This window comes from Bemisia tabaci, chromosome 2 (genome assembly GCF_918797505.1).
Source record: "Bemisia tabaci chromosome 2, PGI_BMITA_v3".
Taxonomy (NCBI): Eukaryota; Metazoa; Arthropoda; class Insecta; order Hemiptera; family Aleyrodidae; genus Bemisia; species Bemisia tabaci.
Genome location: NC_092794.1, coordinates 30,449,850 through 30,476,782, shown reverse-complemented (window position 1 = coordinate 30,476,782; position 26,933 = coordinate 30,449,850). Strand labels below are relative to the sequence as shown.

Sequence of the window (26,933 nt, the reverse complement as noted above, 5' to 3'; positions counted from 1 at the left end):
AACATCGAGTGAAGAGCTAGAACCCGAAGTTGACTGGGTCAGTGAGCCTCTTTGCGAAGTTTGGTTAGAAGTAGACTGTGATTCAGTAGATAAATTCCCCGGAGAAGATTTAATTAATAAGTTCCTCGAAGAAGATTGACTAGATGAGTTCTTCGGAGAGGATTGAATAGATGAGTTCTTCGGAGAACATTGAATAGATGAGTTCTTCGGAGAACATTGAATGGATGAGTTCTTCGGAGAAGATTGACTTAGTGTAGGACTAGATTTGTTTGAAATTTCATCATGTAAAGTTGGACAAGGAATTGACTTTGACCTATCAGAAAAAACAAGTGGTGAGGTTTGAGTAAAAGTAGACTCCAGTTGAGGACTAAAGGTTGCGTTGGATACAAGAAAGAATTTTACCCGTTTTCTGGTCGTTGCATTAGCAGCATTTGGAACATCAGTGTTGCAGTTTGACGGTGAAGGGTGGTCAAGAGTGATTCCACAAGACAGTAATTGGTCAATGTGACGCTTGTGTTGTTGGTGTTTGTATTTGACCACGTAGTGCAAGGCACCGAGTTTTGTAGAAATCACACCTCGCAGCCAGGGTTTCGGACTATTGTAAGACCGAAACATAACCTCTTGATTTATTCTGAAGGAACGGAGCTTCTTTGGAAAGCTGTTGTCTTGTCGTTGATTAACCATGATTTTGGAATTCGGATGCATAGCATCAAGCCGAGTTCGGGTTGTTCTGCCGATGAAGAGTAAGGAGGGCGGTTGTCCCGTTGCTTGATGGGGTGTTGTATTATATCGTTGGACAATGGTGTTTAATGAGTCTTGGAGGGTGTGGATTGTTGCTTCCATGTATTTGAATGAATTTTTGATGGTTTGTACGGCTCGCTCTCCTTGTTCGTTGCTTCCCGGATGGTATGGCGTTATTTTTTTTTGTGAAACAGGATTCCTTGTGATTTTAGGAATTGTTGAAAATGGTTGGAGACAAAAGCGGGACCATTGTCCGAGACGACTGTGACTGGAGCACCGAACAGGGAGAATGTGTTTGAGAGTAACTTACAGGTTGCTTCACTAGTCATGAACTGAGAAGGAAAAACCTGTAAACATTTGGAGTAAGCATCCACTACGATAAGCAAGTATTTGCCACAAATTGGACCTGCGTAGTCTATGTGAATTCTCTCCCAATGAGCTGACGGGTATTCCCATGGATGCGAGAATTTTGGAGGTGCTTAGCTGTGACTGAGACACGCCTCACAGGTTTCAGCAAGTTGCTCAATATCTTGATCAATGTTTGGCCAGTACACGATTGATCTAGCAAGGCTTTTCATTTTTGCAATGTCAGAGTGTGCAAGATGCAGTTCTTCTAGTATTCTTTTTTGCAATTTAGCTGGAATTACTAAACGGTGACCCCATACCCAAGTAGCATTTTTCAACGGAAAAATCGCGATTTTATCGCCGATAAAGTCGCGATTATCCTTGATTTTATCGGCGATAAAATCGCTAGGATCATCAACATTTGAGCGATTATCCTCGATCTTTTCGCGATTTTATTGCGATTTTATCGGCCCGAAAAAATTGCGATTTTATCGCGATAAGATCGAGGATGATCGCTCAGATGTTGATGATCCTAGCGATTGATAAAATCGCCAAAAAAAGGGGGTTAAAGTTGTCAGCCGATTGCCGTTAGGTTCAGCCGTCAGGTCCTTTGACGAAGACGAGCGTAAAATCCCCGGAGCCTCCGCGGGGATTCGAACCCCAATCGCTACGGTGGAAGGCCAGCACATTGTCACTACCTATGCTATGACCGCTATATGACTTGCGTGTGAGAATTGAAGCCTCTTATACATGGATCGGCGCTTCGCAACCTCACAACTCATGTCTTTGCGTTGACTGACACCGATTTTTCATTGGATTTTTTTTTTTTTTTTTTTTTTTTTTTAATTTTCCCTCCTCTGTATTTTATTTCATACCTTGAAATACGGTTGGTAAAATAAGGTTCTATTGGTAATCTCATCATTCTGTCTCTGTAAAATTACCAATAATAGTGAGATGGCAAAGTTACCGATGGACCTTGGGAAAAACGCCAATAGTTTTTATCGACTGTGGTAGAATTACCGAGATAAAATGGTAAAGTTACCGGGGATTGATTACCAATAAAAGTGGTATTCTTACCTGAAAAAATCAGTAAAAATACCGGTTTTCAGGTAAGCTTACCAGTCTGTCTTTGTAACATTATACTAATAATTGATAAAAAAAATGAGATGGTTAAGTTACCAACGGATCTCGGTAAAAACGGCGGCGGCGGAATAGAAACATCTTTCATATGCGTCATTCATGCGTTAATAAAAAATTGCAATTTATTGCAATTTTATCTCTATAAAATCGCGTTCGATAATATCGCGATTTTGTTGCAATTTATCGCGATTTTTCTCCCGATAATATTGCAATAAATCGCGACGTCGATAAAATCGCGATACATTCTCCAATTAAATCGCAATTTATCGCGATCACTGCTACTTGGGTAAAAGGCAATCACAAGCCTACGTATATTCTGCTTGCCGTCCGGTGTAACCAAGTGAGGTTAAGTCCTTCCCTTGTTAGATTGTTTGCAAAATCGGTGAAAGTTGTGGATCTTTCCTTGTTTCTGCTGCAATTAGCTGTGACGTTACAGGAAGTTGCTCAATTTAATTGAGAATAAAAATATCAAAATCATCGAAAGATGAGGAAGGTACGCTGAAGCTGTGGATACGAGACAAATAATCAGCAAAGAATTGAACGCCTGAATTTGATGTCGTGATTAAAGTTGGACAGGTAGGATGCATAATTTGCACAACGAGATAAAGTAAATTTTGGAAGGAGAGCATTTGGTGCGAAGATATGAGACACAGGTTTATTGTCAGTATACAAGGTTGATTTCCGACCATACAAGTATTCAAAAAACCTTTTGACCCCCCACACAATAGCGAGAGCTTCTCTATCAACCTGCGGGTACCGTTTCTCCACGTTATTTAGAGCTTTACTCGCATATGAAATGGGTCTCTCCGTTTCATCCGGTAGGGAGTGTGATAACACTGCGCCTAAAGCGAAGGGACTGGCATCGACTGCTAATGTAATCGGCAGTTTTGGATCATATGGAGTCAATACTTGGTCAGAGATCAAAATTTCCTTCAGTTTGTTGAAAGCAGCAAGGCCTTCTTGAGTCCAAGTGAAAATTTTATGTTTCAGTATTTCTCTGAGAAGATGAGTGATTGTGGAGAGTGGAGAGGTCTGGTATGAAAGAATGGTAGTAGGTTACTTTGCCCAGAAATGCTCGGAGTTCATCAGCGTTTTGAGGTTTTTCGGCGTTTACTATAGCATTTATATGTTTGTCCAGTTTTTGGAGTCCATGCTGATATATCGATCCTATGGCCCAAAAATTCAACAGAGTCTAGAAAGAACTGGCATTTGGGTCGGTTGAGTTTGATATCAATCTTTTCTGGGCGATCCAGAACCTTGGCTAAAGTGAGAAACATTTCTTCTACAGACTGGCATACAGCAAAATATCATCAAAAAAATTTGTTCCGCCTTCAATGCCTTGAAGATGCGAATGGAGCCTACGCTGCCATACAGCAGGGACGGGTGTTAACCCAAATTGTGCCCTGGTGGGCCTAATCAGTACGTGATTAGGAGTATTCAGGGTCATCAATTCACACGATTCATCATCACAAACGAGATGCATAAGTAAAGGCATCAGTTACATCTAATTTAAAAAAAAAAAACTTTGGCATCCTTCATTCCATGAAAAACTTCTTCTACTTTGGAAATCGGGTATTCATCTGCTATCAGCTGTGGATTGACGGTTGATTTATAGTCGCCAGTAATTCTTAGTTTCCCGTTTTTCACTACTACATGAGTTGGTGAAGCCCATCTGGAATGTGTGACTTTTTATAGTGGCCAGATAGTAACTTCTTCTCCATATTTTGAGCGTAAGCCTCACGCATAGTGTAGGGAAGTGGGCGAGCCCGAGCGAAGACTGGTTTTGCATCCTTGTCTAGGTGCCATTTTTCAGGAGGACCTTTTAATGTCCCAGCAGTTTCATCAAAAATTTGATGATGTTTGTTTAAGAGTATTTGCAATCGATGTTGAACATTGGGTGTTAAGTGGGGGCTAGGTACTTGTTTGAACTTGCTTTACGCTGTAAAGTTTATCAAAGGACAAGAATTCTGCAAAGTGAACGATCCATTCACGACCAAAAATACTGTCGCATGGAAAATCTACAACAAATAGATTCAAAAACTTGGTTTTGCCTCTAAATTGCACTTTGACTTTAATGTATCCCAGACACTCAAAATATTCTTTGGTAAAACTGAAAAATGACCTATTTGCAGGATGTAGGAGTGCGTTCGGAAACAGTTTTTTAAAGGTGTGGACATTGATGACTGGACAAGCACCACCGGTGTCTAACTCCATTTTGACGAGTTGATCGTTAATGTAAACTTCCAAAAAAGTTGGGGGGTGGTGGAGCGTTAAGGATGGATTCATCTGTGTAAATAACCTTATGTATCGACGCTCGAAAGTACGAAATACCTGTATCAGGATACTCCGTCTCCTGAAAATTAATGTTGTTGGTGGGTTTTTTACCACATACTTCAAGCAAATGGCCAACAAGTTTACAGTAATTACACCTAAGGCGTCTGTACTTACAATCCCTTCTTTTATGCTCAACATTGCAAAAGCGACAAGAGGCATTGATGAACTTTCTTTGATTTGACTGAGTCGAAGACTGCTTATCACTAGAGAAGTTTGGCTTGTTACCTTGATTTGAGCGTTGTTGAGATTTAGAACGGAAATTCGATGATTGCTTCTTCTTGACTTTTGGTTTGCTATCGTAGAATTTGCAAACGGTTGCTAGCTGATTTGGTTTTAGATGAGAGGAAGCCTCCTGTGATGCTTCAAGGGCTTGAGCTATTTTGAGAGCTTCTTCGAACTGATCTGGCTGTTAAGTAATAATCTCGCCACGGATATCATCATCGAGTACTCCACGGATGAACTGAACAATTAGAGAATAATTTAAAAAATCATCGAATTTACAAAATCTTGTTGCCGCTTTGAGACGCGCCGCAAATTCATGAATCTTTTCTCCATCTTTCTGGAAGACTTTACGAAAATTGATAGCTTCTGTGTATTTATTATTTTTCTTCACAAAATGATCAATAAGCATGGTACAAATCAGTTCAAAGGACAGTGATTCAACCTTAGAGGGGTAAGCAAGGTCTCTGAGAGTGGAGTTGAGCTCTGCCCCCATGTGAATACGCAGATTTGCTGCCCATTCTTCCTGAGGTACTTTACACTGACCTAACTGAAGTTTAAACCGATCCAAGTAGTCAGCTAGAAATTCAGATCAGTTCAGAGTATAGGATTCAAAGCTGAATCGGGGAGGCCGATTTAAGGGTCCAGCCTGTTGAGATAACTGGAGTTTCGTGAGCTGTGTAACCAGATATTTTAACAGAGAAATTTGATCGTGGATCGAGGGTGATTCTGACCCTGTGGAAGCATTACTATCGTCAGGTATTTGAGTGAAGAAATGGTAATAAAAATGAGATTACCAAGAGACGTGTAGATTCGATCGAAATTCGAAATTCCGTTTCAACGTGCAACGAGTGAGTGGCCTAACCTTATCAGCAGCACAGCACCGTGACGGGAGCGGTGAAAAAAAACTTGATCACCTGGAACGTGATACAAGTGGCACAGCGTCTCATGGTTTCGTGAAAGTTCTTCGTGCTTCGGATCCCGTACACGTCGCCATTATAATATCGCAAGAGATGCCTTTGAAGGAAAAGGGGAAAAGCGAGACACTGGTCTAAGAAGAAGATCACATTTTATTGATAAGCTTACAGTACCTAACCAGGCTTCACGACCTACTACGGCAAATCTCCCTAGGAATACATACTACCAACTTGACAGATACCACAAAATCTTTGTTTCCTCCTTAGAAAAAAAGTACTGAAAATCCTCGAGGGGTCATGTCGATAAGTTAGTTTCAAAACGTTGTAAAACTGACCTAGAGAGTTCGGATTTGTCTTGTTTTATCCGTCATTACTAGCGCATTAACGCAACGCAAACCACATTTTGATATCTGCTACCGTTCGTCCGAAAAAAAAAAAGCGTGCAGTACCCTCGGGACACCCCTTGCATGATACGAGGATCGTCCAGAAAGTTAGTTCACTTCTTCAATATCTCCTAAACTAAGGTAGGTAAAAAAAATCCGTACCTGGCTAATTTCCCATGGGAATGACATGAGATCACATGCGCGCCTACGGGAATGACATGTAATCACAAGCGCTCCCAGGAGAATGGCATGTTCTCTCATGCGGTCCCAGGGAATGACATGTGATCACATGTGCTCCCACGGGAATGACTCGACATCACATGTGTTCTCCTGGGGAATGGACAGGGGAGCCCTTGAGCTACCCTGGGAGCTAACTCGTGACCCGTGCGCTCCCATGAGAATGTATACCTCTGTGACCCGTAAGTGCTCTCACGGGACCTCTCACGGTGTCCCGTGGATCATCATAGTACTTCAGGGAAAATGCCACGGGCCCATATGTTACTGCAACCCACCATGTACAGTGGAGCATCACAGAACTATATTCATGAAAAATGCATACAGGACCTCATAGCGTCCTGCAAAGACATCACCGAACTTGGGAACGGACACAGTGCGACAAAACACTGCGTCTTTATCTCTTTTCGACGCTTTACAAGTTATATCCTGATAAAAATTTCCCGTGGGAATGGACATGCAAGAGATCACATGTGCCCTCCTAAGGAATAGCCAGGAAAGCCCCTGTGCCCGCAAGGGAATGAAGAGGGATCCCCTGTGCTCCTACGGGAGTGAACAGAGGGTCACCTATGAACCCATGAGAGTCTGGAGATCTTCAGTCCCGTCCCTCCGTGCCCGCACGTCCCGTAGCTTTAAGGTTCGATTAGCGGACTTTCGCCTTGCTAAAAATTTCTCATGGGAATGACATGTGATCACATGCGCTCCCAGGGGAATGACATGAGATCACATGTGCCCTCAGGGGAATGACACGACATCACATGTGCTCCCCTGGGGAATGGACAGGGGAGCCCGTGAGCTCCCCTGGGAGCTACCATGTGACCCGTGCGCTCCCATGAGAGTGTATATGTGACCCGTATATGTGCTCTCGCGGGACCTCTCACGGTGTCCCATGGATCATCATTGAACTTCCGGGAAAATGCCACGGGCCCACATGTGACTGCAGTCCACCACACTGGAGCATCAAAGAACTATATTCAAGGAAAATGCATACAGGACCTTACAGCGTCCTACAAAGACGTCACCGAACTTAAGGACGGACACGGTGCGACAAAACACTGCGTCTTTATCTACTTTAGATGCTTAAGTTATACTCTGATAAAAATATTTCCCCTGCGGCTGCACACGACATCACATCTGCTTCCCTGAGTAATAGCGAGGAAAGCCCCTGTGCTCCCTAAGGGATGACAGCGGATCCCCTGTGCTCAGAAGGAAATGAATAGCTCCCATGGGTATGTGCTCCCATGGGTGCACATGTGACCACCTGTGCGCCCATGGGAGTCTGGGGATCTTCAGTCCTGTCCCTCCGTCCCCGCGCGTCCCGTAGCTTTAGGGTTCGGTTGGCGGACTGCCGGCTTATCGGTTGTTTTTTTATTTTTTTACTTTATTTATTTTTCAATCGATTTTATTTATTTGTTGATTTCTTTACATATTGATTTTTTTTAATTTATCGTCTTTTTATTTATTGAGTTAATTTCATAATATTTTTCAGGTGTAAAGCCAAAAAGATGCTATGAAGCCAAAAAAATTCGATACACTACTACTGTTTTATATAAATAATTTAACATATTTTATTTCTTTATGAAAATACATTTTATTTTACTATGAATTGTCTATTTTGATGAACTTTATTTTATTTGATTTATATATCTATATTAATCTTTTTTATTTTATTTTATTCAATTATTTATTACAATCTATTCAATGCATTTATTTATTTATGTTATAATTTATTTAATTTTCTTGTTTATTTTATTTCATTCAATTTAATTCAATTTCATTCATTTATTTTTCTTCGTTTTAATAATTATATATACTTTTTTTTATTTTGATCCATGTGTTATTCACTTCTTTCTTTCCAAAAATTGATCTAATTTTTTATTATTTTTGTTTCTTTGAAACTGCGTAATGTAGAAATTTTCAAGAATATCGTTGCTTTCCATCATGGAATCAACGCGGCGCGGCGCTGGGGATGTTTATGCTTCCTTCGAACACACGTGAGCTTCCGGAGCTCCACGGCAGCGGCACTCGGGCGATCACGAGGGTTGAGTTACGTCGGGTGTAGTTAGTACTTAGATGGGAGACCGCTTGGGAATGACCGCACTGCGGAGGTTTGCATAGTAACAAAGAATTTCTTTCATGTATAAAACGTGCCACGGCAACAGTACGAATTAATTTTCGCGTTTAATCCTTAATCTTTTTCTTCTATGGCTCTGCTTATAGTGGAGACGGCATTTTGGGCACGAACTAGGGAGCTTCCCATGGGAGCCACTTCTCATGGGAGCCACTTCTCGTGAGAGCCAGCTTTCAGTAGAATTATTCCCCTACCCAAAACAGCCTGAGTGAAATTCCCACGAGAACTTTTTAGCAGGGCGGCTTCTCGGTTGGTTTTTTTTATTTTACTTATTTTTCAATCTATATTATTTATTTATTATTTTTTTATTTATTGATTTATTTTCATAAGTTTTTTAGGTGCGCAATGGCAAAAAGATGCTTTGGAGTAGAATAAATTTGATACAATACGATTATTTGATTGAAATGATTTAATATATTTTATTTATTTATTAAAATATTTTTTGTACTTATTAATTGTGTATTTGATCTACCTTATTTTATTTAATTCATTTATTTATTTTAATCTATTTTTATTTTATTTTATTCGTTTTTTTATTTTAATCATTGTTGTTTATTTAATTATTGGCGCGTATACGCAGTATACCTGTATACCGCCTTTGCGATCGTTTCGACTCCCCACTCGATACTATAACCGAGTCCCTTAGTTCCTTACCGAAAAGTGACTACCGCGAACTTCTGAGATTTTCCAAAGCGTGTAAAAAGTTTATTTATCCGTCAATAATTATGATTTAAAGTTGTTTTTCATTCTGGGGCTTTCTACTTTATGTGCAGTGAATACCAAGAGTCTACATTACTTGGTTTCTGTAAAAAAAGCCTAAGACTGCGCAGCGCTGATTTAAAATATGCATATAAGCAGAAGCAAGCGAACTGATTCGAGGATGGCCGACCAGTTCGGCACTCTTAGAATGAGAACCGTAAGGGTGATGGGTTTCCGTCCTTAAAGTGGGCGGCAGTTCCTATGTTGCAGTTCTCCGACTGAGCGCAACGTTTCAAGGGTTCTCGTCAAGTTCTACAGTGGTTTCGGGCATCATTTCTGGCGATTTTCCCGGTTTTTACCCGCTCCGCAACGAAAAATGAGGGGGGCAGCGGGGGCTGTTTTGGATGTTTCCGTACTTTAAGGGGGTGGCAGTCCTTGTATTTCAATGCTGCGACTGATCGCAACGTTTCAAGGGTCCTCCTCAAGTTGGACATTAGTTTCGGGCATTATTTGTAGTGAATTTCCCGGTTTTTACCCGCTCTGCAACCAAAAATGAGGGGGGCAGGGGGCTAAGAGTTTTGAAAACTCACTTTAAAGTCGCAGGCTGCGTTTGCGTTAACATTGGCAAGAAGTTCCACTCGGATTTGATGCTAAGTTTGAAGCTCTTCTGTGACTTTTCGCATTTTAATGCAATGTTTCATTGTAACAGGCCCATCCCCCCCTACGGGGGGACTGTGGTGGCCCGGGGGCAATATGAAGACTTCGGTATCAACAGAAAGGGTGAAGTGAACACAAAGGGTGCATATTAAGAGGGAGGGAACTTCGAATTTTGATACGTGTGGCATAGGTTTTAGGGCAAGAAAGTAAAATATGGTCGATTGTAAGGGGGGAGTGTTGACAAAGAGAGCATAAAGGAACTGGAGATTTTGAAATTAAATGAGAATGAGAGAAAAAAGTATGGCCGATTCGCAGTCTCGCAATTTGGACTTCGCAGGTGCGGTGTTTATATATATATATGTATATATATATTTCATGAGTAGTTTTCATCCATTTTAATGACACTTTGCAACATTTTTCACTGCATTCTACAAGCCGACGTTTCGGAGACAAATTCTCTCCATCCTCAGGGCAGACGAGTTATTCATAACTGAACGAGGAAAAAACACAGAAACCCAGTCCAGTCGCAGCAAGAGACCAGTTTAACGATAACAAGAGACATGACAAACATCAACACAAACAATAACAATAAGCCCCCGCCGCAGAGAGGCAGCACTCATACACAATGATAGTTTTCAGAGATTAGAAATATATTTCTCAGAGTGAGCAAATTCAGTCCTAGAATTTATAGCATTTTGGTCATTATATATACAGATCGTCCGATCACCTGATTACCGGGGCACCCAAAGATTTTTCTCGCAATGGCTGATTACCCGGTGGCCCGAAAGTAGACAGGTCACGCTGGAAAAATGGATGATACACTACACTTAGCTTATCAATATCAGCCCTAAAATTACAAGTGTGTTCTTTATTCCTTAAAACATGTATCATCTCCAGCAATGATCTCTTGAAATCATTTTTTTCTCTGTCCAAAATTGCCACATTCTTGAAATCGAAAACACGGCCCGTCGCTTCTCGGTGGGCATGTAGCGCAGTTTTTTCCTTCCGATCATATTGGTGCCCATTTAACCGCATCTTAAGAAGTTGACGTGTCATACCAATGTAAATGACATCACACCCGGAGCACTTGATTTTGTAGACTACCCCTGACTCATTGAGACTCAACGTCCCGTAACATATTTTAACCTAGTTTTGAGCCTTGATCCTGGCTTTTGTGTTTGTTATATATCTCATTAATATAAACTTTGAAGGATTCAGACTTTCAGCGATTCCACCTTTTTCCATTTCACTCGAGAGGTTGCCAGATTGTGCGGTAAATGTGAATATTTTACATGGATTTGAATTGGGAAAAGTGCTAAAAAAGCAACTTATCTGGCAACAATAGAGTCCGGGAGGGATGAGAGGCTGCCTTCCTGGGAAAACCCATGATTTAGCTGGAAATGTCATTAAAACAATTGATTCCGTTTGAAGCATCAATTGTATACTAGGGAAAAGCTATTTTAAAATAATGATTGTAAATGGACCAAGATGCTACAAAAAAGGAAAAAGGAAAGGGAAAGGAAATGAAATGAGGATATTATTACTAATATGCGATCAGAGAGAATAAAACAAAAACATCAGAGAAATTTATATGCGATGAAAATATAAGAAAAAAACACGAGTGGGCTCATTGCGATTCGGAACTCGAACTATACTATCGTTGAGCAGTTTTTAGACCCCTACACCACCGATAATTTTCTTAAGAGGTAAAGATGAACTCTTGCTACTTCAGCGAGTCAAATCGCGGAAGAATTTCCATGGATTGTCTTTTTCCGCCACCCGAAGGGATGACGTGCCAGTCAAATGCGTTTTTGAAGAAATGATCGATCCCCATCATCGCTTCATCTCCACACATCTATTCATGTGCAAATGATGGCACGCTCAGGCAACAAGGTTCTGTGACGAAATCATTTTTGCCTCCAGAGTCTCCAAAATGTGTACATCTTAGCGATCAAACGTCCAATCACGGAGAAAAATGGCTCGCGGAGCGAGCCGACTGTCGAATGTCACTGTGATCGGGGGTCCAGGGGGCGCAGCCCTTGGCTGGCCGTGACGGACGCGCATTGCGCGTCCAGAACGGCTTTTTTATATATATCGACGGTGAAACTACCAATCCACGTATCTCGTTTGCGGTGTTTAAAAATCTATGTTCACATTTTATTTTTTTTAAGTAGACCAAATCAATATCATTCCTTGAAAGTTTCACGGAATTTTCTCCGCACAAAGAGGAAAAATCACAGACATTTTCAAGACTGGATGTTAAGTAGTTTTTCATTTAAAAAATTAAGTATGACAGGAAGTCTGCGACGTCGCAAACCGAGATACGTGGTTTGGTAGTTTCACCGTCGATATATCCTTTTATCATTTTTGTTTCATTAAAACTGTTTAGTGTAGAAATTTCCAAGAATATCGTTGCTGTCGATCATGTAATCGGCGCTGCGCTGGGGACGTTTATGCTTGCTAAATTTCCCTCCAAAATGGTGGAGCTCCACGGCAGCAGCACACGGTACGGCTCCGTTGAAGGAAAGTTATATGAAAAGTGAATGTACATCTCCGATCTCTTCGGTATCTTCAAGTAGGGTAAAAATACTATGTTTTTAGCCAAAAACCGAAATGTGTTGTTCGAGCTCCTCGAAAAATATATATATAGACTTTTAGGTTTAATTCTCAAAAAAATCACAAAATCGAAGAGATTTCCATTTTTTTCAGGAACAAATCTTATCGCAAACTAAAATCCAATTATACCGTTAAAAAGCTCTTGCTTTCAGCTTTCTAACGTCAATAGATTTTGTAATTTGAAGCAACTGGCCGCCTACATTACTGCAATAATTTCAAGGAATTTTCCGCCCACTCGGACGGCCGGTTCCCTTCCATTTATCTCGGCTATTTTTGAAGTTAAAAAAAAAAAAAAAAAACATGTACACCATTAGAAAGACCACACTCTCAGCTTTCTATTGGTATAATAATTTTTTAATTTTGAGCAACACAACGCCGGCACATAGGAATTTTTCGAAACTATGTCCAAAAACGAAGAGATACGGGTGGCTCCAGTCAAAGTCAATTTCTCGCCGCCAAAATGCACCAAAATTAAAAACCAACATGTCGTTAGAAAGCTAAAATTGTCAGCTTTCGAATGGTACCTTGGTTTTTTGTAGCGTTAAAAAATCTTGATTAAAAAATACGAATCTAAGTCGGTGATGAATCCTTGCATTTTGGCTACTCTTTTTTCTAGGGAGGCATCTCTTAATTTTTCCCCCGTCATTTTTGGGGAGAGTTTGGCCACTCTGAACATTACCTGAGAGTCCTGGGTCTCATATGACACATTCTGAATCACACCTGTCTCAGTGAAAATTCATGGTTGCCAAATTCACGGAACCGTGACGGGCGATCACGGAGGTTAAGTAACGTTGGACTTAAGACGTGTAACGTTAGTACTTAGATGGGAGACCGCTTGGGAATGACCGTGGTGCGGTGATTTCCATGATGACCAAGAATCTCTTACATGTCGGAAACATGCGACGGCTATAGTACGACTTAATTTTCGTGTTTAATCCTTAATATTTTTCTTCTCTGAATCTGCTAGTAGAGACGGCATTTTGGGCACGGAGTAGGGAGCTTCCCATGGGAGCTACTTCAGCCACTTCCCATTAGAGCCACTTCTCGTGGGAGCCAATTCTTAGGGGAATTATTCTCCTGCCCAAAACAGCCTGAGTGAAATTCGCATGAGAAATTTTTAGCAGGTAAGCATTCAACTTATCCTGCCTCTTCTCGAAGAAATTTCGTCAAAGACTCATGATTTGGAAAAATATGCAGCTTTTACAACTTGTTTACCATAAATGAACCTGAATTTGTGCAGTTAAGGTCACCTTTCTTGCAAGAAAACGAATTATAGAACTCAATTCGGACACCGAAACCAAATACAGTGTTACAACTCCAAGAGTTTACCAAATGTAGCTTGACATTTCCGTGTGCTGCAGTCCAAAGCCACCAATAATCAAAGTAAGCACGGTCAATCCTGCTAGTTCTTACATAAGAAAAGTCTTTACTTAGGTTTTACATGTACCTCAACCACCTCTAAGCCACTTTTTGCCATAAGCAATAGACACAGCGGCTCACTTGCGAAATGACGCTCCGTGAAATTTTGGACCCGTGCTGAGAGGAGGTGGGTTCAGAAAAACCTACTTTTCTTGAGTTCTATAGAACCAAATTTAAATTTCCATAGCGCGTTAGAGAGCTGAGAGTAGTGGCTTTTCAACGGTATCTACCTTTAGATTTTTTTCACCTACCTTGTTTGGGAGATGTTGAACAAGTGAACTCACTTTCTGGACGACCTTCGTACATGTTAACAGGTATGATACATGATTACAAGTAATCGACGGTATAGGTCGGCAATCACATAACTCGCGGAAAACGCGATTTTTCAGGAGAGGGAAAAAACTCTAGATACATTCCTCATTTTTGAAGGTAAAGGGGAAATAATTCTTAGAGACAGCAAGGATAAGATGCTTTATAAGACTCTATCATCATTTTGAATAATATTCTCGTCTGTCCGGAGAAATGACCCAAAACCGAGTTACGTGTTTGTGGAACCAACTGAGGTCCAACACTGAATTCTGAGATTCGTGGTTGGCGAATTACTGATTCAAACCTCTATTCTTTGCCGATGTTGACTGAATAAAGACTGAATAAGACTCCTCTCACTTTAAAAGTAGCCTAAAGTTCCTTTTAACAAACTTTAATTGATAGCGCATCTTTAGAATGACACCGGAAAACAATTCGACGGCGTAAGTCGGCAATCACATAACGACGGTGAAACTACCAAACCACGTATCTCGTTTGCGGTGTTTAAAAATCTATGTTCACATTTTATTTTTTTTAAGTAGACCAAATCAATATCATTCCTTGAAAGTTTTACGGAATTTTCTCCGCACAAAGAGAAAAAATCACAGACATTTTCAAGACTGGATGTTAAGTAGTTTTTCATTTAGAAAATAAAGTATGACAGGAAGTCTGCGACGTCGCAAACCGAGATACGTGGTTTGGTAGTTTCACCGTCGATAACTCATCGGTTGACGACGTCGCAGACTTTCCGTCATATTTCAATTTTTAAACGGAAAACTACTCAACGGCAATTCTTTAAAACTGCCGTGAGTTTTCTATTCTCTATGCGAAGAAAATTCTGTATAAACTGCAAGGAATGATGTCAAATGAGTCGAGGTTCTCCTTTAAAAAAAGAACGTAGAGGCGGAGATTTTCAGACACTAAGAACGAGATAATTATGTGATTGCGGACTTACGCCGTCGAATTACGAATTAAAATAAAATGATGATGAAAATAAGCGGACAATTACTCAGGTATCCGTCGGATAAGATGTCAGATGTTAAAACAATAACAATGTTTTTGTTGTTAGAAGATTTTGTGACGTACTAACTTTTAATTTTCCCTCCTAAACTGTTCACGATTCTTCCCGGGAGAGCGCGCGTTGTGTAAAAATGCGGCGCGACGGCACGAGTTATGTGTTATTGGAATTAACGCCGAGATGTGTGTTTTGAGTTCTACGTTTTTAGGTGACTTCCAGATTTTTTTCGACTGAAATATTTTGATAGCAGGTGAAAGACATCTACTACACTTCATTTCTGCAGCTAACTCAAAACCGCCAAAAAACGAGTTATGTGATTGCCGACTTGCACTGTCGAGTATGTCTTTGCATGTATACATCGACGGTGTAAGTCGGCAATCACATACTTAACTCGTTTGCGGTGTCTAAAAATCTCCGCCTCTATGTTATTTTTTTAGAGGAGAACAAATTGACTTCATTCCTTGAAGTTTTTGCAGAATTTTCTTCATACAGAGAAGAAAAATCACCGCAGTTTTAAAGATTTGCCGTTGAGTAGTTTTCCGTTTAAACAATAAAGTATAAGAGGAAGTCTGCAACGTCGCAAACCGAGTTATGTGATTGCCGACTTACACCGCCGACATGTATTTTGTGGTTGCCTATAAGTCGGCCTATGATGGCCCCTTATCACTTGAGTCCACGTGTCCAACTCGTCATAGTTCGTATTTTTTCTTTTAAAGTTAGTGAAGAGAGTCGATTCTTGCAAGTTAGTAAATGGAGAGTTTAAATGTCTTCGTCCATGGACTCCTCGGCGAAGCAGCTTGCTATGGTATGAACATCCATTATTATTCATGAAAAATTATTCCTGAAACATAACAAGCCAGAGGTATCGTCGTCATCGTCGTCGACGTCGAGCTAGACATCTGAGACACCTAACTCGCGATAGTACTCACCGATATTTTCCACCTGTTCTAGGTATAATTTAGTCAAAGTAAATTGTGTCAAAAATGACACTCATGACACTTTGCGATCCCAATTAATTCACTTTTTCATTTTTTAAGGATGTTATTCCTGAAGAGTCGAAGAAGTGAGGATGGGCGTGGCAGACTTTCAAAACTTTTCGGTCAAGAAAGTTCTTCTGATAATATTCTAACAACTATGCCCCAGTCTTTAAATGTAAGTATCTCACTATCAAAATCCCGTGTGGTCAATCAATACGTGGCTCAACCTCTAGGGATACTTCTACTAACAAAGGGAAGTGTGATTAATGAGTGGTTGCTAAGTTCCCAATGGACTTGTTGCAAACTTTTGCTAAAGCAAAAATAAGAGTTGTTACTCATAGAAAATGTCTCAAAAATCACGATGAGTGTATTGACAAAGTCTGAAATGCACTCCTAACTTCACAATTTGCATAAGAAATTTGCGTCTTTTCGAGCCTCCCGCCTCAAAAACGATACCACGGCATAAGTGAACATTTCGTTAGAGGAGTCATTCCATCCAACCCCTGCTTTCAAAAGATATACAGGGTTATCCAAAAGTCACCTACCACCCCTGTAACTTTTTTCGTAATTGAGATAGAAGTTTGAAACTTTGGCAATGTTCCTCGGTTTAAGGTAGCAACTTTTTGGTCCCCCCAAACTTTTGGGGGCGGCCCCCCTTAAGGGGGGCGGGGGTTAACTTTTTTTTTCAAAAGGCAACCCCCCTTTTGTGATACCTCATTCGGAAGATAAATAAAAAAGAAAATTTTTGGCGCAAACCGCAGGTAAAATGTTGATTTTTGACAAAATGGCGGCCGGTCAAAGTTTAAAATGGCGGAAATTTGGCATCTCCGTTTTTTATCGGCGGATTGGTCTGAAACTCAGAATCCCAGGGTTTTTCGGGACGAGAAAAACGATTCTGGCATTACTTTTCCGGAAATGTCAGTCCTTTTCAAAATGGCGACGGTTAAAATGGCGGCTTAGAGTGGGAAGTGGATATTTAGGCTGCTTATCGTCGGATTTGTATGAGACTTGGTATCCGGGGGTATTTCGGCACGAGAAGAACGAATCTTTCATTGGATTTTTGAAATTTTTAAAAACTTTTAAATGGCGGCGTAAAAATGACGGAAAATCTATATCACGGCTATTTACCGATGGATTTGCACAAAAGTCAATACTCTGGTAGTTTTTGGCTCGAAAAAAATTAATCTTTCAATAAATTTTTGAAACACTGAATATCGTCATAATGGTGGCGGAAAAATAACGGAAAATCCGCATCCACCATCGGCATTCGCATTTTTGCCGCCATTTTAAAGTATTTAAAAATTTCAAAAATCCAATGAAAGATTCATTCTTCTAATGCCGAAGTACCCCCGGATACCAAGTCTCATACAAATCCGACGATAAGCAGTCTAAATATCCACTTCCCGCTCTAAGCCGCCATTTTAACCGCCACCATTTTGAAAAGGACTGAAATTTCCGGAAAACTAATGCCAGAATCGTTTTTCTCGTCCCAAAAAACCCTGGGATTCTAAGTTTCAGACCAATCCGCCGATAAAAAACGGAGATGCCAAATTTCCGCCATCTATACTATAAGCTCCAAGACCTCCTAATTTTGCGAAACTGGTAACGCTTAGTTCCAGCATTCTACCGGGCCCATTTTCATGATTTTTGCGGCTATCAACGGGCAATTGTCTCTAGATAAGCCAACTCTTTTCAGATTTTGAAAATATGGCCCAGGTTTTTTTATATTACGTGGTAAAGTTGCGAATTCTCCCATTTAAACAATGTAAATTTATACTTTTTGTCATAGTTCGTTTGAGCGTTCTACCGGGCCGATTTCCATGATTTTTGCGTAAATCGACAGGTAATAGGCCCTAGATGAGCCCGCTTTAATCAGATTTTGGAAAAAGGACCCAGGTTTTTTTAAAATCACATTATAAAAGTGAGTGTTTTTACAGAATGCTCTGGTACTGCTACCGCTATGCGCGGGAGGATGCGCAGTGGTTGAGGAGGTTTCGCAGTAGCTGTGTAGCCTGCGCATCACCTCTGCACTTATCTACACAAGATTCGCGCCGACGATCTCAAGTCGAGCGGTGGTCGAGTCGCCTAAGACGGCAAATGCGTCCACTTTGAACTCAATGTAGGTTCGATCCCCGACTCATGAAACCTTAATTATTACCTGACTATCATTGTTCATTGTTTTACTGCAATATTTCATCAAGCAGTCATTCCAAAACGCGTCCTTTTAATTTTAAAGTAAATTTAAGTAAAGTTTAAAATTAAAGTATACCTCATATCGTAATTTTTTAGGGGGAAAATAAAACTAACACTGATAGGAGGGTAAAAATAGGGCCGCGAAGCGGCCCATTGATGGCGCGGAGCGCCTTCAGGGGGTTGGGCCGCGTAGCGGCCAGGGGGCATAGCCCCCTAGTTTTGAACTTTGACCGGCCGCCATTTTGTCAAAAATCAACATTTTGACCTGCGGTTTGCATCAAAAATTTTCTTTTTTATTATCTTTCAAATGAGGTATCACAAAAAGGGGGTTGCCGTTTGAAAAAAAACAATTAACCCCCGCCCCCCAAAATTTTGGGGGGACCAAAAAGTTGCTACCTTAAACCGAGGAACGTTCCCAAAGTTTCAAACTTCTATCTCAATTAGGAAAAAAGTTACAGGGGTGGTAGGTGACTTTTGGATAACCCTGTATACTACGCAATATTCAACATAGCCGACGCCAATCCACCAAAACACATGTGACGGGACGATGATTCTAACCACCTGATAACATTTCTTACGTTGATAGCTATCCGCCTTGATTGACTCGTGCTCTCTTCAACTTGCGCGCGGAAGCGTCGCATAGTGCTGCGACCCATTGACAAAAGTCAAAACTTCAACTTTAATTATGGGTTTAGATGTTTGATAGAATGATAAGATAGACAATCGGATGACGTTATCTAGGTGTTTGTTTAACAAGACATGTATCGTGTGGAGCGGGGAAAGGGGGAAAGACAAGACACCTGCGCACACGCTCTTACTGCAGGAGCGGAGCGCTACTATTTATCATCATGTTGTGATTATTATGTTAATGCAATTGCAATTTCAAAGAAGAGGAAAATAAATCTTGTAAAAGGATAAGTAATCCTTCATTAATATATTTTTATTCAATTTTTTGGGTCATTTTTAAAGCATTTTACCGTCGTATTTTAGAAGGTACTTGAAAACCTCCATTTTCGTCGGTTTCAAATGTTTGAATGGATATTCCAAAAATATATATAAATATATCGCTAGAAAACGCATGTAAGGTAGAAAATTTTATTTAGTTTTAGAATCCGTCAAAAGTTGGGCCTGAAACCCCCCGAAACTCAAAATATCAACATTTTTTTCATGGCAGGTCGATTCATAATTTAACCAAATATTGACTTTCTATATCTTGATGTACCAATCAATATTTGCTATTGATGTGTTTTAAGCACGGAATGGGACCACATGGACTACCGATCCGTGTAGATATTATATTAAACAGCATTTACCAAGCTCAGCTTTATCGCCCCCTCTCCTCCCATCCTCTCTTCCTCTCATATATGCGCACAGTGCAGCGACCTTATGGGCGCTGCACTGTGCGTCGGCCATGTTGAGCAGGGATTGAATGAAACGACTCTTCTAACGAAATGTTCACCTGTGCCGTAGTATCATTTTAGAGGTGGGAAGCTTAAAACAATGCAAATTTCTCATGCACATTGTGAAGTTAGTAGTGCATTTCAGAGTTTGCAGATGCGCTCATCGTGATTCTTGAGACATTATTTCCATGGAATAACTCTCATTTTGGCGCGTATACGTAGTATACCACCTTTGCGATTGTTTCGAGCCCCCACTCGATACAATAACCGAGTCCCTTAGTTCCTTACCGAAAAGTGACTACCGCAAACTTCTGAGATTTTCCAAAGCGTGTAAAAAGTTTATTTATCCGTCCATAATTATGATTTAAAGTTGTTTTTCATTCTGGGGCTTTCTAGTTTATGTGCAGTGAATACCAAGAGTCTACGTTACTTGGTTTTTGTAAAAAAAGCCTAAGAATGCGCAGCGCTGATTTAAAATATGCATAGGTATATAAGCAGAAGCAAACGAACTGATTCGAGGATTGCTGAGCAAGTCTGCACTCTTCGAATGAGAATGTCACTCTTCCGTTATGTTTAAAACGTTGCAAAGACAGATAGGTGCACCCCTGTTATGCTTTTCAAAATTTGGTACCACTGCTTTGATAGCCAAGGCCAGGCAGGACAGCCGTAAGTGCAATCTGTGATGAGCCTCGAGACTCATTAGATTCATGTGCTAACCGTGGCCCATACAGAAATTCACTCCCCTATTAGGCCAAAACAGTGCACAGGCAGGCACAAACCCAGGCAGTGTCCCGATCGTGGCTCGGTTCGCCGCGTCGCTTCCCAGCTGAAGAACAAAAGGCGACCCTCGGCACGGTCGACAAAAATCAGACCTAATTACTTTCACTCGATTACCCATTTCACCGTCACGCCGGGATCATGGGAAATTTTCCAAAAAATTGTTTCGCGTGTATTTAGCAATTTTTTCCTTATTTTCCGTTAAAACACGAATAAAATGAGGCCTCATTCATAAAAATCGGCCGAATAGAAGAGAAGTTACATTATTCGAAATCCGAAGAAATCCTTAAAACCTCGATTTCTCGAAACAAAAAATAAAATGAAGGGAAACAAAGAAATGTATAAATTACAATTAAATATAACTGACCTCAGAATTTGACAAACAATTAATTTATACAACGGAGAAAAAATTGAGAGAAATTACAAAAAAATCTCCTCTTGCAAGGGGCTTCCTTATAAGAATTTTGACCTGAAAACAAGGGTTGAATAGCAGCAGTACTCCATATAGTGGGGCCGATAAGTGGAAAATATCATAACAATCGTGCACTTCTGGAAGAAAGCATGAAAATTTCAGGGATTCATCTCTACCCTATAGACTTTCGATTTAGACATAGACCCAAAAATCTGAGCCCCCTGGGGGGGCAGGGGGCCCCCAAATTTAGAATTTCGTATAACTACTGAACGGCTAATGTTAGCGTAATTTTTTTACAGCAGGACGATGGGAAATTTTATTAGGAACAAAACGGTTCTCATGAATTTTTCTGTGGGATCGATATTTAAGGCGTGAAACGGGAAAAACCATCGGGTGACGGGGAGCCGGCCGTTCTGAGGCAGATCTGCGCACTGCGCTGCCTGCCCGGGACGCGAGCGGCGGCGGAGTACGGTGTTCCCGATGAAACAGCCGCTTGTCTCGGTTTAATCTCAACGGTGCGCAGTTTTAAAAATAATTATGAATGTACTGTACTGCCTAAATACTTTTCCATAGTGATATAAGCCCTCCTTTTTATTAGTAACACATAAAAACAAGCAAAAGGCGAAATACTCCAATGCGAAAGCGCCGAGTCAATAAGAGAGGCCGGTCATCGCGCATTACGCGTCTTGTTTTCTCTGAATACAGAGCTTTTCCGATCTAAGTACAGAGTGTATTACCCTTTCCTCACGTAAGTTTTGTAAAGGATTATATTTCAAGATATTAGAGCGAAATAACAAGTTTTAATATACGATTTTGACCCACTTTTTAATGACTATTGGAAATGGCGGATCCTTGATAACTTATTTTTAGTTTATTTTCCACGTTACTTTCGGCTGCTTACATAAGCAAGAATTTTGCAAAACTTGATGCTAAGACATTACTTGAGGAGTAAAGAGGGGGGCTTCACATTCCCTTCGCCACCAAGGTTTCCAGATTTCCTTCATCCCTCTAATATCGTTTTTCGTTTATGTTCATCGGTTTCTCGCAATTGCACAGGTTACATACGAAACATTCCGACAATGTTCTTTTCTCCTCTTTTTTCCTCCAGCCAGCCAATAGAAGTTTTCATTTTCATGAACTCCCCACTCTTTCAGTTATTCAACAAATATGCATATTTCAAAAAATAGAACAATATATTATAATTAATAATAAAATAGTGTATTTCCTTCGGAAAATACACTAAAAGAAGATATCTGAATTCTATCGCTTCTTTTTATCGAGTCACCCTTGAAGATATTATTGGTACTTTCCACGAGACATAAAAAATGGAATGAGTAGTAAAAAAATCCATGTATATTATCTTTCATTTTGTTCTACGGAGTTTGGAGTGGAGTTGGTAAAATTTGTATTGAAAAAAATATTAATGTAGGAGGACATTTATTTATCATGCAGGTTCTGAGCCTTTAAAGAACTTTGAGAAGGACCAGTACGTCAGGAAGAAATTCATCGCATTTCTTCTTTTTCAACCCACCAAATCTCGTACCGATTTTTTATTTGTAAGTATGTCGGAGAAAATTGTCAAGAAACGGGACTTGCAAAATATGCAGTGCACAAAACGTACAGACGTACACCTTAAACTTTATCGTACAGTATGACACTGATCGAATTAGGTTTAGAGATTATCAAAAGGTTAATTTCTCGTCAAAATATCAACAAATCAGTCAAAATCAGTAATCATTAATCAGTTGCAAAATTACCGAGATTGCGGGATATCGAATGATGCGCGATTTAATCGATGACATAAGAACAGGATAGGTCCCCAGTAGGCGCGACTTCCTATCACTCAAATGGACCGTTTTTGCAGATTAGCGGATATTGGCGACTATTTATTACTTAATAATATTCTTTGTACTGTACAGGAAGCAGTCCAACAAATGTTTTTTGAGGGTCTTTTTTCCCTATCAAGCTTTCTCAAGATTCTTTTGGCGTTTTTTCGGAGCAAGTTTTGAAGGTGGTTTTGGTCCTCTTAAAAAATGCCTACTTATACGTAGCAATAATGTACCAATATGTTCCTTAAAGAGAGGAGAATAAGCATGTTTTTAAGTATACTCATTTTTTACAAAATTAGTTTCCTTGTCTTAAAAGTCTGGCTGGAAGCCGTCTCCCGGGAACTTTAGGGTATGTAAGCATATTTAGATATCATTCTGGTGGCGCAGCACCGAATAAAGAAGGGAGAGAAAAAAAAACACTTTAAAATAATTTATCAGGTCATCGAGGTTAACAAAAAAGATATGTGATTTTTAGTCCCACCCCCCCTCTTCGCGAGGCAACTGTGCGTCAGATTTTATTCCGTTCAACTGATGTCTGATACAGTTATCTCAGATGCTTTAATAAAAATTGACAAACCCGTACAACAAAACATCCCCGAACTCCAGCACTTAGCCCCTTCTCCTTCTTCTTCTTTTGCCGTGCGCTCAATTGTATACATATATTACCTGCAAAAATTAAGCCCTATTTTAAGGCTTTATAGGTAGTACAATTTATTTATAATATTTTTAAAATTGCGCACCGTTGAGATTAAACCGAGACAAGCGGCTATTCCGTCGGGAACACCGTACTCCGCCGCCGCGCGCGTCCCGGGCAGGCAGCGCAGCGGCGGATCTGCCTCAGAAAGGCCGGCTCCCCGTCCCCCGATCGTTTTTCCCGTTTCACGCCTTAAATATCGATCCCACAGAAAAATTCATGAGAACCGTTTTTGTTCCTAATAAAATTTCCCATCGTCCTGCTGTAAAAAAATTACGCTAATATTAGCCGTTCAGTAGTTATACGAAATTCTAAATTTGGGGGCCCCCCTGCCCCCCCCAGGGGGCTCAGATTTTTGGGGTCTATGTCTAAATCGAAAGTCTATAGGGTAGAGATGAATCCCTGTAATTTTCATGCTTTCTTCCAGAAGTGCACGATTGTTACGCTTATCGGCCCCACTAATACAATACACGGTGTGCCTGAACGAACGTAATTTTTTTGTCAAAATCGAAAATTCTTTATATTTTTTAACTACAGTGTCTCTTGAGTCGTTTACGCCAAAACAAATTCTGTCAAGATTCTGGAAAGTAAAGGCGCTTTAAAAGTATTCTGGGGCGATAATAGCTAAATCACGGGTAGTAAATCCCGTTATATTATTAAAAAGAAATTGACTCCATAGTTCCATAGCTCCATAGTAGTAGTAGTTGAATACGATTATTTTAATGACTCCTCTTGAACGAGCAATACGCTGGTTTCCAGAGAGTATGGAAGGTTCTATACTCTCTGCTGGTTTCGTATGGAGTATATCGTCCCCTTGATGCTGGGAACGGCAAAGCCGAGGCCCGTCGCCATCACTCGCGCGATCAGGAGAACCTCATCCTGCATGCACCACTGGTTACAAGCGTAAGTATTTCGGCGTGTAGACAGATTAAGACGGCAGGATGAATCGGGCAGTTTAGGACAGGATTATCCAGGGGAGGAGAGCCAGGGTAGAGAGAGTATTTCAAAGGTAAACATGCACCGGCTTTATGTCACCATTGTGAAACGTGCGTGCTGTATGGTAGTGAAGTGTGGCCTTTAACGAAGCGAATGCAATGCATGTGGAAGGCAACTGAAATGGATTTTTGGCGGCAATCTGCCCGCATCTTGAGACGGGACCGTGTTCGTAATGAGAAAACTCGCCAGGTAATGATGGCTAAAGGTTAATATCATACCCAACAACACGTCCAGATGGTTTGTGTGATACTTATGTGAGGGAGGCTACCGCTGCGATAAGCGGGCGGTGGATCTGCGCGGTGCGTCGCGCGGGGGGAGGAATTCCTAGCACGAATTTTCGGCAATTTTTGGCGCGCGCGATTTTTATGTCCACGATTGAAAGGTTTAACACGCTTTTGCCCCTCTTCCACATGTTTCAATTTTCAAATACATAATTTGGAGTAATTTGCAATTAAACACACAAAAAAGGAAAAAGAATTGTTCGTTACCTTACCAGTTTATAGCAAGTGTTCAAATTGTCGACCTTCTGCGATTTCGAAAATGTTTCGGAAATTGTCATTGCGAAATTGAAGAGGGTCGGCAATTTGAACACTTGCTATAAACTGGTAAGGTACCAAACAATTCTTTTTCCTTTTTTGTGTGTTTAATTGCAAATTACTCCAAATTATGTATTTGAAAATTGAAACATGTGGAAGAGGGGCAAAAGCGTGTTAAACCTTTCAATCGTGGACATTTTGGGAATCAAATGACCATATCCGTTTTCCCCGAACTAAGAAACTGCCCTGATTTCGTTTTTGAGCGACTCCATTGATTAACAGCCGAAAAACTGGGTCTCGACCGGTTTTACGCCGCCAATTTGAAATGAAGCAAAGATTTTGAAAATCCAATGCTAAATTCGTTTTACCCGACCCCAAAAACCCCCGGATACCAAATTCCAAGTCGAATCTTTGATGTAAGTCAGAATACCGATTTTCGACCCGTTTTAGGCTGCCATTTTGTTTCAATGATAGGTAGAGGCTTCCGCTTTGCGCAAAAAGTTTTCATTTTGTATGCCCTCTTGAATGACTTGTCGAAAGATGGGGGTTGCCATTCGAAAAAAAAAGTTAGGGTAGGTGGGGGGCCCCCTTGGTCCCCCCAAAAGTTTTGACCCCCTCAAAAGATAGTTTCTTTTGGTCTAGGTACTTACCACAAAGCTCGTTTCTCTAACTCCAGCCGTTCAAAAAATATCCAGCCGTCTCTAGAGTTTTGCCTCATCTTGTATATTTACTTGAAGACTCAAAATTTCTTTGTTCTTCTTTATGAATTTCAAATCCTCTTGTTCAGGTTCATGGATGTCTTGAAATGATTTATTTCAAGTTCTTTTTTGTTTCTTTGCAGGTTAAAAATAGTGATCGCCGGTTTTGGAAGCAGTTCAGAAGAAAAAAACAAACAAATAGTTAACACGTGTAAAACGTCATTGTTGACTCTCATTTTGATTCTTATGTGCGACTTTCCTTAAAAATTATCCCGGATAAATGTAACTTGAACCCATGCATTTCAGACCTATTATATCACTCAGATCAATTTTTTGGAGAGGAGCGACCCTAGTAGCCAAAATGTGCGTAATATTACGTATAGTCAAATCTCAAAAACCTATTAAGTAGGGTCATAAATGGCTGTAAATAGATACATATATAATTTTTCTTTAAAATATCGCATAAAGTGTCCTTCTTTTGGGTATTAAATACTATATAAAAGATATCTAGAATGGGTTACGTGAAAAAGCCTTGGCAAGCAAGTCGGGACAAAAAGTAAGTAGAAGGCCGAGCAATAATGATCAAGCAGCTTTCCCTTGTAACGCAAAGACGTAAAATATACGGGGGAAAAATCGTGAAAAAGACGCAAGATAGACCAAAAATGAAATGCCATCGTAGCACTTTTCACAAGAATAGTTCGTAAAGAATGTGAGTTTCTTTACGTAAAAAGATCGAGTTTCTATACGTTATAAGTAAAAAAAACTCTTGCCTCCTAAAATTGATTGTATTGATAAGTCGTAAAGAAAAGAATAGACTGTACGCAAATTTAGAGCTGTTGCCATTTATTTCTTATTTAGAGTCCCTTTATACCCAGAGTTAAGACAACTCGATTATCAGCTGACTGGCAGCCGGCCTTGGCTGGCCATGGAGGCCGAAACGAGTGCACCCAAACGAACGATATTGAGGGATAAGGATCAGGAATCCTGCGATGTCTGTCACACAAAAACAACAACATCAACAAATTGATCAATTAAAAAGAAAATGAGATTGGTTTGTGAATAATTTCTTAATCTATTTTCATTTTGGACTGATGACAATAACGCAATTTACTCTTGATAAACCACAATTAGGAAATATTTTCATTATTCTTGTTCACATTCAAGGTACCGCCATCTTGGTGCACTCGTTTCAGCCTCCATGAGCGAGAACCAATCAGAATTGGATTTTTTTTAGGCCACTTTCAGCCCAACCAAAAGTGAGT

The 26,933-nt window shown here is 40.3% G+C and overlaps 1 protein-coding gene across 9 annotated transcripts in view; it reads left to right on the top strand.

Annotated features, from left to right (window-relative positions):
* The window catches only part of PsGEF (Protostome-specific GEF), a 516,326-nt gene extending 489,825 nt beyond the window's left edge, over positions 1-26,501 (top strand). For all 9 annotated transcript variants that reach the window (XM_072297125.1, XM_072297127.1, XM_072297130.1 and 6 more), the window contains 2 exons: positions 16,197-16,311; positions 25,815-26,501. In XM_072297125.1, coding sequence (XP_072153226.1) covers positions 16,197-16,311; positions 25,815-25,877 — 178 coding nt within the window. In that variant the 3' untranslated portion in view covers positions 25,878-26,501. The remainder of the gene's footprint in view (positions 1-16,196; positions 16,312-25,814) is intronic.
* Positions 26,502-26,933: the final 432 nt, after the last annotated feature.